Genomic DNA, 15,790 nt, shown 5'->3' on the forward strand with positions numbered 1-15,790 from the left:
TACTTCAACCAGCACCTTACTATGGGCTGCCATGGGAGGCTGGCCTTTGTCTCTAGCCTCTGCTCGGATCTCGAAAGCTTTTCTTTCTTCATAGTCGATTTTGGCTTTGACTGAAATAACCCCTGTCTCAGGGTCAATTTGGAAAATATCCAAAATATGATCCTGATCCTTACTTCGTAAGGAGTACACTATTTCACCATTTGTTCCTTCATCAGCGTCAGTCGCATTTAAGGTGAAGATCGTAGTGCCAATCGGGCTATTTTCCAGTGTTTTAATTTTGTAAAGAGTACTACTGAACACTGGTGCGTTATCATTAATGTCTAACACACGTACTTCAATTTCTGATGTCCCCGTGTTTGGTGGAGACCCTCCGTCTATTGCAGTTAACAAAAGCTGTATACTTGCTTGTTTCTCACGATCCAGGGCTTTCTGCAGCACTAACTCCGGAGATATGCTCTTTCCTCTTTTATGTGTGGCAAGACTGAAATATTCATTAGTACTCAGCTTATATGCACTAACACTGTTTTTACCCACGTCAGCGTCGCTTGCCTCCGATAGCGCAAATCTAAACCCAGGCAGTGTGTTCTCTGCAATTTCCAGTATTTGAGATTTCGTGTTAAAGGATGGAGAGTGGTCGTTCACATCTCTAATTTCTATCTCCACGCGGTAAAGCTTTAGCGGATTGTTTATCACAGCCTCTACGTTAACCGTGCATTTGGGCTCATCTGTACAAACCTCCTCTCGATCTATCCTCTCACTGACATACAAAAATCCGGTCTTTAGATTTACGTCAAAGTATTTCTTTTTAGATGCAACGATCTGAAACAAACGGGAGACCAACTCCTGCACGTTAAGGTTTAGATCCTTGGCGATATTTCCGACATTAGTCCCCGGATTCACCTCCTCTGAGACGGAATAGGAGAGCTGTGCAGCCGCCGCTTCCCAATAATGAGCCAAGAGCATAATCAAAAGAAATGTGACAATAGCGCTTCTTCTCGTCGTTAAATGCATACTTCCGCCGGAATATAGCAAATAATATATCCACAAATCCGTTCCCAGCGGTAGATGATAGGATGTGACAAAAATCAAGGCGATTGTGATATTTTTAAAGAGAAATGCTCCATTATGCCGCTCCTTCCCTTTCCTCGTCCCTTTGTAATGAAAACCACAGCTATTCCGCTTTTACCCTGGGAGGAGCATCCACCTTTCTGTGCCACGGTCTACAGCGTCGCTACGTGGTAATATGAAGAAACTACACACATTGGTAAGAACTAAATTATTCCTGTTCACTCAGACACGCCCATAATCACACAATTCCAAAATACAGTGAGTTATTTAAAAGATTTTTATACGTACGTTAAAAAATAACGCTGTATTTGAAGTTACGCCATCACCGACAATGGCATCGTACTATTTATTGTCGCATTTCTTTGTTGATTCATCCAAACAATATATATTCAGTAAGGTCACTATTCTCATTCAGGTGAAACACCGCAAGTTTTACATTTGAAATCACCAAGCAGTATTGCAGGTGCTAACGTTTGCACTCCATTTTCAAAGTAAGACAGATAATCAGGTATCAAATCTCAAATTATTAATTGTATTCATCTGAAATGACAAAGCAAGAAATCCAGTTTTTCTTTACACTTAGTCGTTTGCAATTAGACTTACAGGCTTATAGCAAGTAAACTTAAAAACTGCCTAAATTTAAAAAACCAAAAAACCAAAAGCAAACCAAACCCCCCCCCCAAAACAAAAAAGACACTGTTACCTGGATTTGTTGTCAAGAAAAAGACAATAACTCCCTACAGCTACGGATATGTCATGGGGCAAGTTTTGTAAACTTTTTTAGTACCATAGACAGCGACAGCGAAATATGCAGTCAAAAGAAAGGACACCGCAAAAGTCTAAACTACAGCCGCAGCGACTTTTTTTTTGTAACTTAAACCAGCCTACTACAAAGAGAATATTTTGTAGTACAGTGTGTAAAGTTTTATTTCACTGTTAATGATCATAATAATTGGAGGGGAATAATAAAAATAAAACTAAATTAGCCATTGGCCTTACCTTCTCTTTGTTAGGTAAAGTCTGAGTCCTGGTAAAAGTGTCTCCTCCGTTAATACTGATCAGTTCTGCGTCTACAGGTGGAAACGGGGCGGGGAAAACCACTACGTCACTCTTGAGTGTGTCTGAGCTGAAACACACGTCATACTGCTGAGTAGCTTTAGAGTAAGACCAGCTCCCGTCAGGGTGAGTGGTGATCATGGGGGCGCTGTACCTGCTGAAAGTGCCGTCATTCCTGTGGCATCTGACTGCTATTAAAGTGCTGAGGCTGAGCAGAAAGATGATGGACACCGACACAATGGCGATCAGCAGATACAGGTTCAAATCAGAGAAGTTGTCCTCCTTTACAGGCACATGTCTGAACTGAGTCTGGATTTCAGCTGTGCTTTCAACCACCACCACATCAATCGACACAGTAGCTGACAGGGAGGGTTCTCCGTTATCAGAGACCAAGACCACCAAGGGGTGAGTTTTGAGGTCATTGTCACTCATTCTCCTCCTAGTCCTGATCTCCCCGGTGCTGGTTCCGATCCTGAACAGGTTGTTTCCTTTGGGCTCAGACAGGTGATAAGAAAGCAGCGCATTGTATCCAGAGTCTGCGTCTACAGCCCTGATCTTTGCTACAAAGTATCCTGCTTCAGCAGAATAGGGGATGCTCTCACTGTTAACGGAGCCGTGCTGAGAGTAAGGAGCGAGAATTGTTGGATTATTATCATTTTCATCCAGAATTAAAACGTTGACAGTGACGTTGCTGCTGAGTGGAGGAACACCAGAGTCTGTGGCCTGAACTTTAAACTGAAACATTTTCAACTCCTCGTAGTTAAAAGGTTGTAGAGTGACTATGCCTCCAGTTTCTGAGTTAATGCTGATCATTGTAGAGAGCGGCCCTGCGTTATCACTGACTAATGAATATCTCACCTGCCCGTTTTCGCCAGCGTCAGCGTCAGTTGCACATACTGTTTTTAAAACAGTCCCGACAGGACTGTTTTCTGCCACATATATATTATTTACGGTATCTCCAAACAAAGGTGCGTTATCATTTACATCAGAAACCTGAATAGTAACTACACTGGTGCTAGAGAGAGGGGGGCTGCCTTCATCAGTAGCTTTAATAGTGATGTTGTAGTGCGATATAAGTTCCCTGTCTAGAACGCCACCAATGACCAAAGAATAATAATTTTTATAATTTGTCTCCAATTTAAAGGGGACCGAATTCAATATCTCGCATTTGACTTCACCGTTTTTGCCCCCGTCTTCGTCGAGAACCGAAACAAGTGCAATAGCAGTGCCACTTTCAGCGTCCTCCTTAACTGTACTGAGCAGTGACGTCACGGTGATGTCGGGGGCATTGTCATTTAGATCTACCACCTCTACGAGTACTTTACATTGTGCTGTTAGCGGAGGTTGGCCTTTGTCCGTAGCCTGCACACGGATTTCAAAAGCAGGGTTTGTTTCAAAGTCAATAGTTCCTTTAACTGTTATCATTCCTGTTTGCGAATCAATTTCAAAGATTTCTAATACACGATCCTGATCTTTCGAATTAAGTAAATATACGATGTCTTTGTTTGCACCCTCGTCAGCATCAGTTGCAGACACTGTTACTACTGTAGTGCCTGATGGTGCATTTTCTTTAATACTTGTTTTATACAGTGATTTTTTAAAAGTTGGGATATTATCATTTATATCCAACACATTAATTATGATCTCTGACGTGCCTGATTTAATAGGTGTCCCTCCATCTATAGCCGTCAGTGTGAGTTTAATTACAGCCTGCTTTTCTCGGTCCAACGATCTCTGAAGAACTATCTCTGCCGAAACACTGTCCCCTTTGTGCACCGCTAAAGAAAAATGTTCATTCTGGTTCAGCTTGTAAGTGTTAACACCATTTTTCCCCACATCGGCGTCGTAAGCCGACAGCACGGGGAACGTAGCTCCCGGCAACACGCTCTCTGCAATGTCTATAGTTTGAGATTTGGCACTGAAAGACGGGGGGTTATCATTTACGTCAAGAATATTGACTTCAATACGGTAAAGTTTCAGCGGATTGTTTATCACAGCCTCCACGTTTATTGTGCATTTTGTAGCTTTAGCGCAGAGCTCTTCCCTGTCTATTCTCTCACTCACGTAGAGAAAACCTGTCTTCAAATTTACATCGAAATGCTTCCTTTTTGATCCAGTAACAATCTGAAACATACGTGACTCCAGATCCTGTACATTTAGGTTCAGATCCTTGGCGAGATTTCCAACGGAAATCCCCAGGTTCACCTCCTCAGACACGGAATATGAGAGCTGAGTGGACACCGCTCCCCAGTTATACTCCAAGACAACAAGCATTAGATATATGCCGAAGGACGCCTTTCTTCTTGGCAGATGCATAATTCCATACAACATAGATCCTTATGTCGATCTGTTTTTCGCTTTTTGGCGGCGAAATGTATTTTGTGAGACTAAAGTAAATGCCAGTGCATTTTTCTCAAGCCTCCCCACTTCGTTCTGCCTCTCATTCTAACAAAGCACAGACAAAATGATCCTTCTATTGTGGGAGGGGCCTTCAACCATCAGCGACCAGCCGGCGGTGTTACGATCTAGACTGTCGCCCCACGGTCATTTTAAGTAACTACAGTTAAGGAATAAATGCAATCAAATCCTGCTGTTGTGTTTGAAATAATAAGACTTGTTCTTAATCGCGTCACTCACACCTTCTTCCTTTATATTGTGAGATCCTAATAATACAGTATAATGTAATCGCCACATATTTCAGAACCATGGAGAGAGTATCATTATCTTGATGCAGGCACTCATTAGACCTTAGTTATTTGACCTTAAGGGACACGCTGTTAAAAGGTTATTTCTAAACAAATTAGAAATGAAAACATAAACAGGCTTCATAAGTCAACAAATAGACATAGTTGAAAATGTGATTTTGTTTTCTAGTTTTGTCTTCTAGCCACAGCTTTAATCCAGGAAAAATTTTTATTAGTGTATATTAATTTAATTTAAAAGTGAATAGATAACATGTATATTTACAAACAAAAGTTTATATCAAGACTGCTTGAAAAAAAAACAACCCAAAAAACAAAACAAAATCTGACTCTAACTTTTGTTAAATGGAAGTGCTTATTTTAAATCTTGATCAGTTTGATGCAGGTACAGTGAGTTTAGTTACTGTTTGATATATTTCACTTTTGTGTGATTTGTTTCAAAATGACTGGTGATTGCTGGCAAAATGATCATGTCAAAGGCTAGATTTTCTAAAGACTGCAAAAAGAGCCCAGGGGAAATGTCAGTGAACAGTCCCTTGCAGACCATTTGAATGACAACAAGCTAAAAGGGTTTTGTTTTCTCCAGAAACCCTCAAAATATGTTGTATAGCTCATGTCTAAGCTTTTACTGTAAAAGTTTCTACCGTAACACATTTTTTACCCTTTGACATAAAACACAAGTACAAAACCTATGAAATCTGAATACACTATAAAATTAATAAGTGGAAAATTAACTAAACTTTTGAACAAAACATGAAGTAGAAATTTTTATTGCATGTTACAGCTCACCTTACATTATCTAAGGTTCAGCCTTACCTTTTCTTTGTTGGGTAAAGTCTGAGTCCTTGTAAAAGTGTCTCCTCCGTTAATACTGATCAGTTCTCCATCTACAGGTGGAAACGGGGCGGGGAAAACCACTACGTCACTCTTGAGTGTGTCTGCACTGAAACACACGTCATACTGTTGAGTAGCTTTAGAGTAAGACCAGCTCCCGTCAGGGTGGGTGGTGATCATGGGGGCGCTGTATCTGCTGAAAGTGCCGTCTGTCCTGTGGCATCTGACTGCAATTAAAGTGATGAGGCTGAGCAGAAAGATGACGGACACCGACACAATGGCGATCAGCAGATACAGGTTCAAATCCGAGAAGCTGTCCTCCTTTACAGGCACATGTCTGAACTGAGTCTGGATTTCAGCTGTGCTTTCAACCACCACCACATCAATAGACACAGTAGCTGACAGGGAGGGTTCTCCGTTATCAGAAACCAAGACCACCAAGGGGTGAGTTTTAAGGTCATTGTCACTCATTCTCCTCTTAGTCCTGATCTCCCCGGTGCTGGTTCCAATCCTGAACAGGTTGTTTCCTTTGGGCTCAGACAGGTGATAAGAAAGCAGCGCATTGTATCCAGAGTCTGCATCTACAGCCCTGATCTTTGCCACAAAGTATCCCGCTTCAGCAGAATAGGGGATGCTCTCACTGTTAACAGAGCCGTCCTCAGAATATGGTGCCAGAACCGTGGGACTGTTGTCATTTTCATCCAGGATAAAAATGTTGACAGTCACGTTGCTGCTGAGCGGAGGAACACCAGAGTCTGTGGCCTGAACTTTAAATTGGAAGGTTTTTAACTCCTCATAGTTAAAAGACTGAAGACTGATTATATCACCAGTCTCTGAGTTAATGTTTACTAATGTAGATAACGGCACTGAGTCACTGCTGCTTTGTAAAAACGAATAGCTCACTTGACTATTTCGATCAATGTCTGCATCAGCTGCAGTCACTGTTTTAATAACTGCTCCTACTGGACTGTTTTCTTTCACGTAGATGTTGATCACACCTTCTGAAAACTGAGGTTTGTTGTCATTTACATCTGACACATGAACAGTTATAACACTCATGCTGGAGAGAGGTGGGCTGCCCTCATCAGTAGCAGTGATGCTGATGTTGTACTGAGGTGCAGTCTCTCGGTCAAGAGGACCGTCCACAACTAATGAATATGAATTCTTGTAATTTGACTCCAATTTAAAAGGAACGTTATTGGAAAGTTTACATGTCACCATCCCATTTTTACCTCCATCTTTATCAAATACTGAAACAAGGGCAATGGCTGTGTCAAGTGATTCGTCCTCTTTAACAGTGTTCAACAGTGATGTGACTGAAATTTCAGGTGCGTTGTCATTAACATCTAAGACTTCAATCAGTAATTTAGCATGTGAACTCATGGGAAAAACTGCGCTGTCAAAGGCTTGCACTCGAAGTTCAAAAGCATTACTTTCTTCAAAATCAATATTCCGTTTACTCGTTACAGTTCCTGTTTGTTCGTCTATAGAAAACAAATCAGTTTGTTTCCCCTGACCGACTTCACTGAATGAATATATCACTTTTCCATTTTGTCCTTCATCTACATCAGTAGCATTCAGTGTAATTATTGATGTGCCTATTTTAACATTTTCGTAGACTCTGACTTTATACAACCTTTGGCTGAAAACCGGAGGATTGTCATTAATATCTAACACATTGATTATTATAGTCATACTTCCAGATTTAGCAGGTGTTCCTCCATCGATGGCAGTCAGTGTGATCTTAATCACAGACTGTTTTTCTCTGTCTAAAACTCTCTGAAGCACCAACTCAGGAGTTACACCCTCTTCTTTATTTGTAGTCAATGAAAAATGTTCATTTTGACTCAGCTTGTAGGTATTTACGGAATTTTTTCCCACGTCCGCATCGTTAGCTTGATGCAGAGGGAATTTTGCCCCTGCTGCCGTGTTCTCAGTTACGTTGATTACCTGCGACGTGCGTTCAAATGAAGGCGAATTATCGTTGACATCTAATATTAACAGTTCAATACGGTACAGTTTCAGTGGATTATTAATAACAGCTTCTATACTGAGGGAGCATTTGGGTTCATCACCGCAAAGCTCCTCTCGATCTATTCTCTCGTTAACATAGAGGGCTCCAGTTTTTAGATTTACCTCGAAATATTTCCCCTTTGATCCAGCAACGATTTGAAACATGCGGGGCTCCAAATCCTGGACACTAATGCTCAGATCTTTCGCGACATTTCCGACAACAGTCCCCAGATTCACCTCCTCTGAGACGGAGTAAGAGAGCTGCCCAGAAACCGTTTCCCAGTAACAATCCAGCAGCACGAAGACGAGATATATCCATATACAGCTCGATCTGCTCGGTCTAGTCATAATTATGTTCAAGGAGAAAAAGTATAAAAATTGACACGGTGTGTAACGGCATAAATAGAAAAAAATCAATAGGTCTATAGCAGAATATCAGCGTTTCTCGTACCGTTCTCTTTCGCCCTCTGATTCTCTTTGTCTGAATCGCCTGATAAACATAATCGTCATTTGAATCTGGGAGGAGCCCCGAGCCATTCAAAGAGGAAGCTCAAATGTAAAAGTCTGCAATGTCCCCCTGTGGGCATTTGCGAGAACTACACACATCATCAAACGTATTAATACACTTGACCCTCATAAACGAACAGTCAAATATTAACCCCAGTGTGAGACGTTGCCATCATGATTATGTATGCCATTCGGCTATTCTGTGTTTTTATGAGTACCACTATTTCTGTTGGAAGCTAACTTAGAAGTAAAGGTAAAAAATGAACCGTCTTATTGCGATTAAGGAGATTTAAAAAACACAAACAAACAAACAACTAAAAAAAATTTAAGCAGGATATTAATTAATCATCCGAACACTTTTTTTCTATATTCTTTTGCTAATTTGAATGTTTCTGTGTTTATTAAAGCGTCATCACAGCTACATGGAGAGTGATTTTCACGTTGCAAAACCAGTTTAATTTAGACACGGCACAAAAATGGAGCAGGCCCACATTAGCATATTCTCCCTTTTAAAAATGACACGAACAAAAAACGTTGCATTTTAATACACATTCAGTATTCGTTAATATTTTCTCTATATTTTCTTTAATTAAATCCAATAACTGAAATTTTTTTGTTCAAAATGCTCAATTGAATATGTAAATCACAACTCAACCTTGAAGAACAATGATAACCTTTTCTACACTGCACAAGATATGTATCAATTTATCAGTCATAGTACACACATATCGTAAGATCTTCTAGAAAAAAAGAAAAAGGAAAAAACACAAGACCACAAATGCTGAACTACACGTTGAAATATCTAACAGATAGACAGCTGTGATTTAGATGAAAACTCAGCATCAAATACACAGCATCTGACAGTTGTAGTTTAAATCACTAGATACACCACGGCTAAGATAAGAAAAAAAAATGGACCATTTAAACTGCAATGAGGAGCAATGACAATGTGCAAGAATTTAAAAATTTCATGGACTCACCTTTTCTTTGTTAGGCAAAGTCTGAGTCCTTGTAAAAGTGTCTGCTCCGTTAATACTGATCAGTTCTGCATCTACAGGTGGAAACGGGGCGGGGAAGACCACTACGTCACTCTTGAGCGTGTCTGAGCTGAAACACACGTCATACTGCTGAGTAGCTTTAGAGTAAGACCAGCTACCGTCAGGGTGGGTGGTGATCATGGGGGCGTTGTATCTGCTGAAAGTGCAATCTGTCCTGTGGCATCTGACTGCTATTAAAGTGATGAGGCTGAGCAGAAAGATGACGGACACCGACACAATGGCGATCAGCAGATACAGGTTCAAATCCGAGAAGCTGTCGTCCTTTACAGGCACATGTCTGAACTGAGTCTGGATTTCAGCTGTGCCTTCAACCACCACCACATCAATAGACACAGTAGCTGACAGGGAGGGTTCTCCGTTATCAGAGACCAAGACCACCAAGGGGTGAGTTTTGAGGTCATTGTCACTCATTCTCCTCTTAGTCCTGATCTCCCCGGTGCTGGTTCCGATCCTGAACAAGTTGTTTCCTTTGGGCTCAGACAAGTGATAAGAAAGCAGTGCATTGTATCCAGAGTCTGCGTCTACAGCCCTGATCTTTGCTACAAAGTATCCTGCTTCAGCAGAATAGGGGATGCTCTCACTGTTAACGGAGCCGTGCTGAGAGTAAGGAGCGAGAATTGTTGGATTATTATCATTTTCATCCAGAATTAAAACGTTGACAGTGACGTTGCTGCTGAGCGGAGGAACACCAGAGTCTGTGGCCTGAACCTTAACCTGGAACGTTTTTATCTCCTCATAGTTAAAAGACTGTAGGCTGATTATGTCTCCAGTCTCTGAGTTGATGTTTAATAATGTAGATAACGGCACTAAGTCACTGCTGCTTTGTAAAAAAGAGTAACTCACCTGACTATTTCGATCAATGTCTGCATCAGCTGCTGTCACTGTTTTAATAACTGCTCCTACTGGACTGTTTTCTTTCACGTAGATGTTGATCACACTTTCTGTAAACTGAGGTTTGTTGTCATTTACATCAGACACATGAATAGTTATAACACTCGTGCTGGAGAGAGGTGGGCTGCCCTCATCAGTAGCAGTGATGCTGATGTTGTACTGAGGTGCAGTTTCTCGGTCAAGAGGACCATCCACAACTAATGAATATGAATTCTTATAATTTGACTCCAATTTAAAAGGAACATTGTTGGAAATTTTACATGTCACCATCCCATTTTTACCCTCATCTTTATCAAATATTGAAACAAGGGCAATGGCAGTGCCAACTGATGCGCCCTCTTTAACAGTGTTCAACAGTGATGTGACTGAAATTTCAGGTGCGTTGTCATTAACGTCTAAGACTTCAATCAGTAATTTAGCATGTGAACTCATAGGCGAGGAAGCTCCATCACTGGCTTGCACTCGAAGTTCAAAAGCATTATTTTCTTCAAAGTCAATATTCCTTTTATTCGTTACAGTCCCTGTTTGTTCATCTATAGAAAACACATCTATTTGTTTCCCACGACCTACTTTGCTGAATAAATAAATCACCTTTCCATTTTGTCCTTCATCTAAATCAGTCGCATTTAATGCAATTATTGATGTGCCTATTTTAACATTTTCATAGACTCTGGCTTTATACAACCTTTGGCTGAAAACTGGAGGATTGTCATTAATATCTAACACATTGATTATTATAGTCATACTTCCGGATTTAGCAGGTGTTCCCCCATCGATGGCAGTCAGTGTGAGCTTAATCACAGACTGTTTTTCTCTGTCTAAAACTCTCTGAAGCACCAACTCAGGAGTTACACCCTCTTCTTTATTTGTAGTCAATGAAAAATGTTCATTTTGACTCAGCTTGTAGGTATTTACGGAATTTTTTCCCACGTCTGCATCGTGTGCTTGATGCAGAGGAAATTTGATTCCTGCCGCTGTGTTCTCAGAAATGTCGATTTCTTGCGACGTGCTTTCAAATGAAGGGGAATTATCATTCACATCTAAAATAATAATTTCAATACGGTACAGTTTCAGTGGATTATTAATAACAGCTTCTACACTGAGTGAGCATTTGGGTTTATCACCGCAAAGCTCCTCTCGATCTATTCTCTCATTAACATAGAGGGCTCCAGTTTTTAGATTTACCTCGAAATATTTCCCCTTTGATCCAGCAACAATTTGAAACATGCGGGGCTCCAAATCCTGGACATTGATGCTCAGATCTTTTGCGACATTTCCGACAACAGTTCCCGGATTCACCTCCTCTGAGACGGAGTAAGAGAGCTGCCCAGAAACCGTTTCAGAGTAACAATCCAGCAGCACGAAGACGAGATATATCCACACACAGCTCGATCTGCCGGGTCCAGTCATAATTACATTCAACAAGAAAAGGTGTCAGATAGTCACGGCGTTTATCATGAAACAATCAAACATCCAAAAAACCAAAGGCGCCCCCCTTTATTCTGGCACATTTCCTATAAACATAATCAGTGTTCAGTCCCTTTCTCGTTCGCCCTCTAAATCTCTTTGTCTGAGTCGCCTGAGAAACATCATCATCCTCTGAATCTGGGAGGAGCCCCGAGACCCTAAAGAGAGAATTTAAATGTGATGGTCTACAATGTCCCCGTGTGGACAATCGGAAGGACTACACTGAACTTCCAATATGTCATTACACGTCAGTTCTACAGCAGTGTAGATGCCAGTCCTACTGCCTTTACGCTGAAACATTCACCGCGGAAACATTGTGACCGCATGTCATTCCACTCACTTTTCAGGAAGGTCTTTTCACACTAAAGTTAACTAAAGGAAACTGCTGAGCGATTTTCCTGTAACTAAAGAGCTTTGAAATTCGAAGACAATTTCCGACACAAATAAAATCGATAAACGTTTTTTGCCGTTTTTCAGGGTTCATCAAATCAGTCTTTTTTCACGTCTGTGGAGTCCTAGCACACACGAAGTCCACTCTGAACCAGGGATACTGAATATAAAAATTGCGATTTAATCTGAAAATACTGTACATTAATACAAAAAAAGCTGATCTGCCTCATTATTTGCTAATTGAAAATTTCATTAATTAACATGTATTCCACACGTTTCTGGGAGTAACATGCATGATTTCTCGATGCTCTTTACGGTTCTCAGTTAGAACGTCACTCTGGCTACACAAAAATCAATTTAAAAATTCCATGTTAGACATTAAAACTAGAGTTTTATTCTACTGCGCTACGTTCAAGACTACCGTGTTCCAAGCCCCACAAGACAGATGGATGCACCAAATCCCCAAGTGCACTAAAATTTGCAAGGAAAAAATATGATCCAGCATGTACCACTAATTTAGATGGGAAAAGTATCACAAGAAACCAGAGCTAGTTACAGTTTCTTCCAAGGTACTACACTCGTAGTATTTCTGTATTTAAGTCAAATTGCAGATTTTTTCCCCCCTACTTAGGCAGGATATACCAAAAATTAGATAGCCTACGAAAACTTTATCCATTGACCGTTAATTTACACCCATCACAAAAGATGCGCAATTAGAAATACTTAATTCATCCATATTCTTACCTTTTCTTTGTTAGGCAAAGTCTGAGTCCTGGTAAAAGTGTCTTCTCCGTTAATACTGATCAGTTCTGCATCTACAGGTGGAAATGGGGCGGGGAAAACCACTACGTCACTCTTGATCGTGTCTGAGCTGAAACACATGTCATACTGCTGAGTAGCTTTAGAGTAAGACCAGCTCCCGTCAGGATGGGTAGTGATCATGGGGGCGCTGTATCTGCTGAAAGTGCTGTCTGTCCTATGGCATTTGACTGCTATTAAAGTGATGAGGCTGAGCAGAAAGATGACGGACACCGACACAATGGCGATCAGCAGATACAGGTTCAAATCCGAGAAGCTGTCCTCCTTTACAGGCACATGTCTGAACTGAGTCTGGATTTCAGCTGTGCTTTCAACCACCACCACATCAATAGACACAGTAGCTGACAGGGAGGGTTCTCCGTTGTCAGAGACCAAGACCACCAAGGGGTGAGTTTTGAGGTCATTGTCACTCATTCTCCTCTTAGTCCTGATCTCCCCGGTGCTGGTTCCGATCCTGAACAAGTTGTTTCCTTTGGGCTCAGACAAGTGATAAGAAAGCAGCGCATTGTATCCAGAGTCTGCGTCTACAGCCCTGATCTTTGCCACAAAGTATCCCGCTTCAGCAGAATAGGGGATGTTCTCACTGTTAACAGAGCCGTGCTCAGAATATGGCGCGAGAATCGTGGGACTGTTGTCATTTTCATCCAGGATTAAAACGTTGATAGTCACGTTGCTGCTGAGTGGAGGAACACCAGAGTCTGTGGCTTGAACTTTAAACTGGAAAGTTTTTAACTCCTCGTAGTTAAAAGACTGCAGGCTGATTATATCTCCAGTCTCTGAGTTGATGTTTAATAATGTAGACAGTGCGACAGAATTAAGTTTGCTTTGCAAAAAACTGTAAGTCACTTCACCATTTTTGTTCATATCTGCATCAAAGGCGGTTACCGTTTTTAGAATTGTCCCCACGTGGCTGTTTTCTTTAACATAAATGTTAAGTATCGATGATGAGAACTGAGGCGCGTTATCATTAACATCAGAAACTTGAATAGGGATAATACTGGTGCTAGAGAGCGGGGGACTACCGCCATCGCTTGCTATTATGGTGACGTCGTAGCCAGAGATCGTCTCTCGGTCTAGGGGGGCAACCACTATCAATGAGTAATAATTTTTATAGTTTGTTTCCAATTTAAAGGGAGCATCTTCATCTACCGTACAATGCACTTCACCGTTCTTACCGCCATCTTTGTCTATCACCGAAACAAGTGCAACAGCGGTGCCTGCTTTGGCATCCTCCTTCACAGTATTCAGTAGTGACGTCACAAAAATCTCAGGCGCATTGTCGTTTAGGTCCAACACTTCAACCAGCACCTTACAATGAGCGGACATCGGAGGTTGGCCTTTATCACTGGCCTGTGCACGAATCTCAAACACGGGGTGTTCTTCAAAATCCACATTTCCTTCCACCGTCAGCGTGCCTGTGTTCGGATCGATTTTAAAAATCTGCAGCACGTGGTCCTGCTCCTTTGTGCTAAGTGTATATATGATTTCTTTATTTGTTCCTTCATCTGCATCTGTAGCATTTAAAGTCAGGACTGTAGTGCCTATCGGTACGTTTTCAAACACACGCACTTTATACAGCGACTTTGCAAACACTGGTGTGTTATCATTAATGTCTAAAACATTAATCATAATATCTGATGTTCCAGACTTCGGTGGACTTCCATCATCTAAGGCTGTTAACGTGAGCTTAATCAGAGGTTCCTTTTCTCTGTCTAAGACTTTCTGTAACATTAACTCAGTCGAAATACTCTCTCCTGATTTGCTTATTGCTAATGAAAAATGTTCATTCGAGCTCAGCCTGTATGTGTTGATGCCGTTCTTTCCAACATCTGCATCGTAGGCCTGCAGTAGGGGGAATTTTATCCCGGGTAATGTGCTTTCGGGAATGTCTATATTCTGTGATTTTGCAATGAAATGCGGAAAATTGTCATTGACATCAAGAATATTAATCTCTATACGGTACAGCATTAAAGGTTCGTTTATCACAGCCTCGACAGTTACGGCACATCTCACAGCTTTCCCGCAGAGCTTCTCTCTGTCTATTCTCTCATTCACGTAGAGGACTCCAGTCTTCGTATTTACCTCGAAATATTTTCTTTTAGATCCTCCAACAATCCTGAACATACGGGTCTCCAAATCTGGTATGTTTAAATGGAAATCCTTGGCGATATTTCCAACAACTGTTCCCGAGTTTACCTCCTCTGAGACTGAGTAAGAGAGCTGCCCAGACGCTTCATTACAACAATAATCCAGTATCAGAAGTATTAAGTATATCAACGAAAAGCAGTTGCGACACGATAAAGGCATAATTCCGTTCAGCACAACACGGCATACATTCGAATTTGAAATTCCTTTAAAAAAAATTCGAACAAATGTAGTACATATACCACCAATTTTCAGACCAGACGGGTGGCTGTCGCAATGTATCCACACCTACTACTGTCTTTGTTACAACACCGTGTGGACTGTCTCTGGGAGGAGCGTTAAACACAAAACGGAAGCTGTCGTGTTACGGTCTATACCGTCTCCTTGTGGTGACTGTGATTATCCACACCTACTGGCTCATGAAAAAGAACAAAATTGATATAATTTTTCTTTCTGTGATACAAAGATAGTTAAGAGTGCATTACAGCTTACAAAGAGACAACCCAGAGAAAGCCCAGATGCTCAATCAATGAGATGATCGCAAAACTAAACTAGTTGTCATTTCAGGACCACGGAGAGCACCGTTTGACTTTTCATCTTGATGGAAGAGACTACATGCTGTGTAGTTAAAGGAAAGTAGCTAAAGAAAAATGAATAGTAAAATATAAAATCAGACAAAATAATGGAGCAAAGGTATGATATTTCACACATTTCTGTTGCACAAATGAATTTAAAGATACAGAATTTCTAACAACAGTGATTAAAAAAATAATGAAACAGTCAAGACCACTCTTATGTCAGTTGTTAAATATTTTCTGTTAAAAACAGTAACTGAAAAGC

At 41.0% G+C, this 15,790-nt stretch overlaps 1 protein-coding gene and 1 pseudogene across 8 annotated transcripts in view; both read right to left on the reverse strand.

Moving 5' to 3' along the window:
* Positions 1-15,790, reverse strand: part of LOC100704785 (protocadherin alpha-C2) — a 92,271-nt gene that overhangs the window by 66,962 nt on the left and 9,519 nt on the right. The window contains exon 1 of one of the 8 annotated variants that reach the window (XM_025898792.1): positions 12,731-15,626. The exons of 5 other annotated variants lie outside the window; for them this stretch is intronic. In XM_025898792.1, the coding sequence (XP_025754577.1) occupies positions 12,731-15,112 (2,382 nt within the window). In that variant the 5' untranslated portion in view covers positions 15,113-15,626. 2 more of the 8 variants (XM_019366184.2, XM_025898819.1) reach the window with 2 other exon arrangements.
* LOC100705123 (protocadherin alpha-9-like) lies at positions 242-1,745 on the reverse strand (annotated as a pseudogene).

The sequence above is a fragment of the Oreochromis niloticus genome, linkage group LG2, assembly GCF_001858045.2.
Source record: "Oreochromis niloticus isolate F11D_XX linkage group LG2, O_niloticus_UMD_NMBU, whole genome shotgun sequence".
Classification (NCBI taxonomy): domain Eukaryota; kingdom Metazoa; phylum Chordata; class Actinopteri; order Cichliformes; family Cichlidae; genus Oreochromis; species Oreochromis niloticus.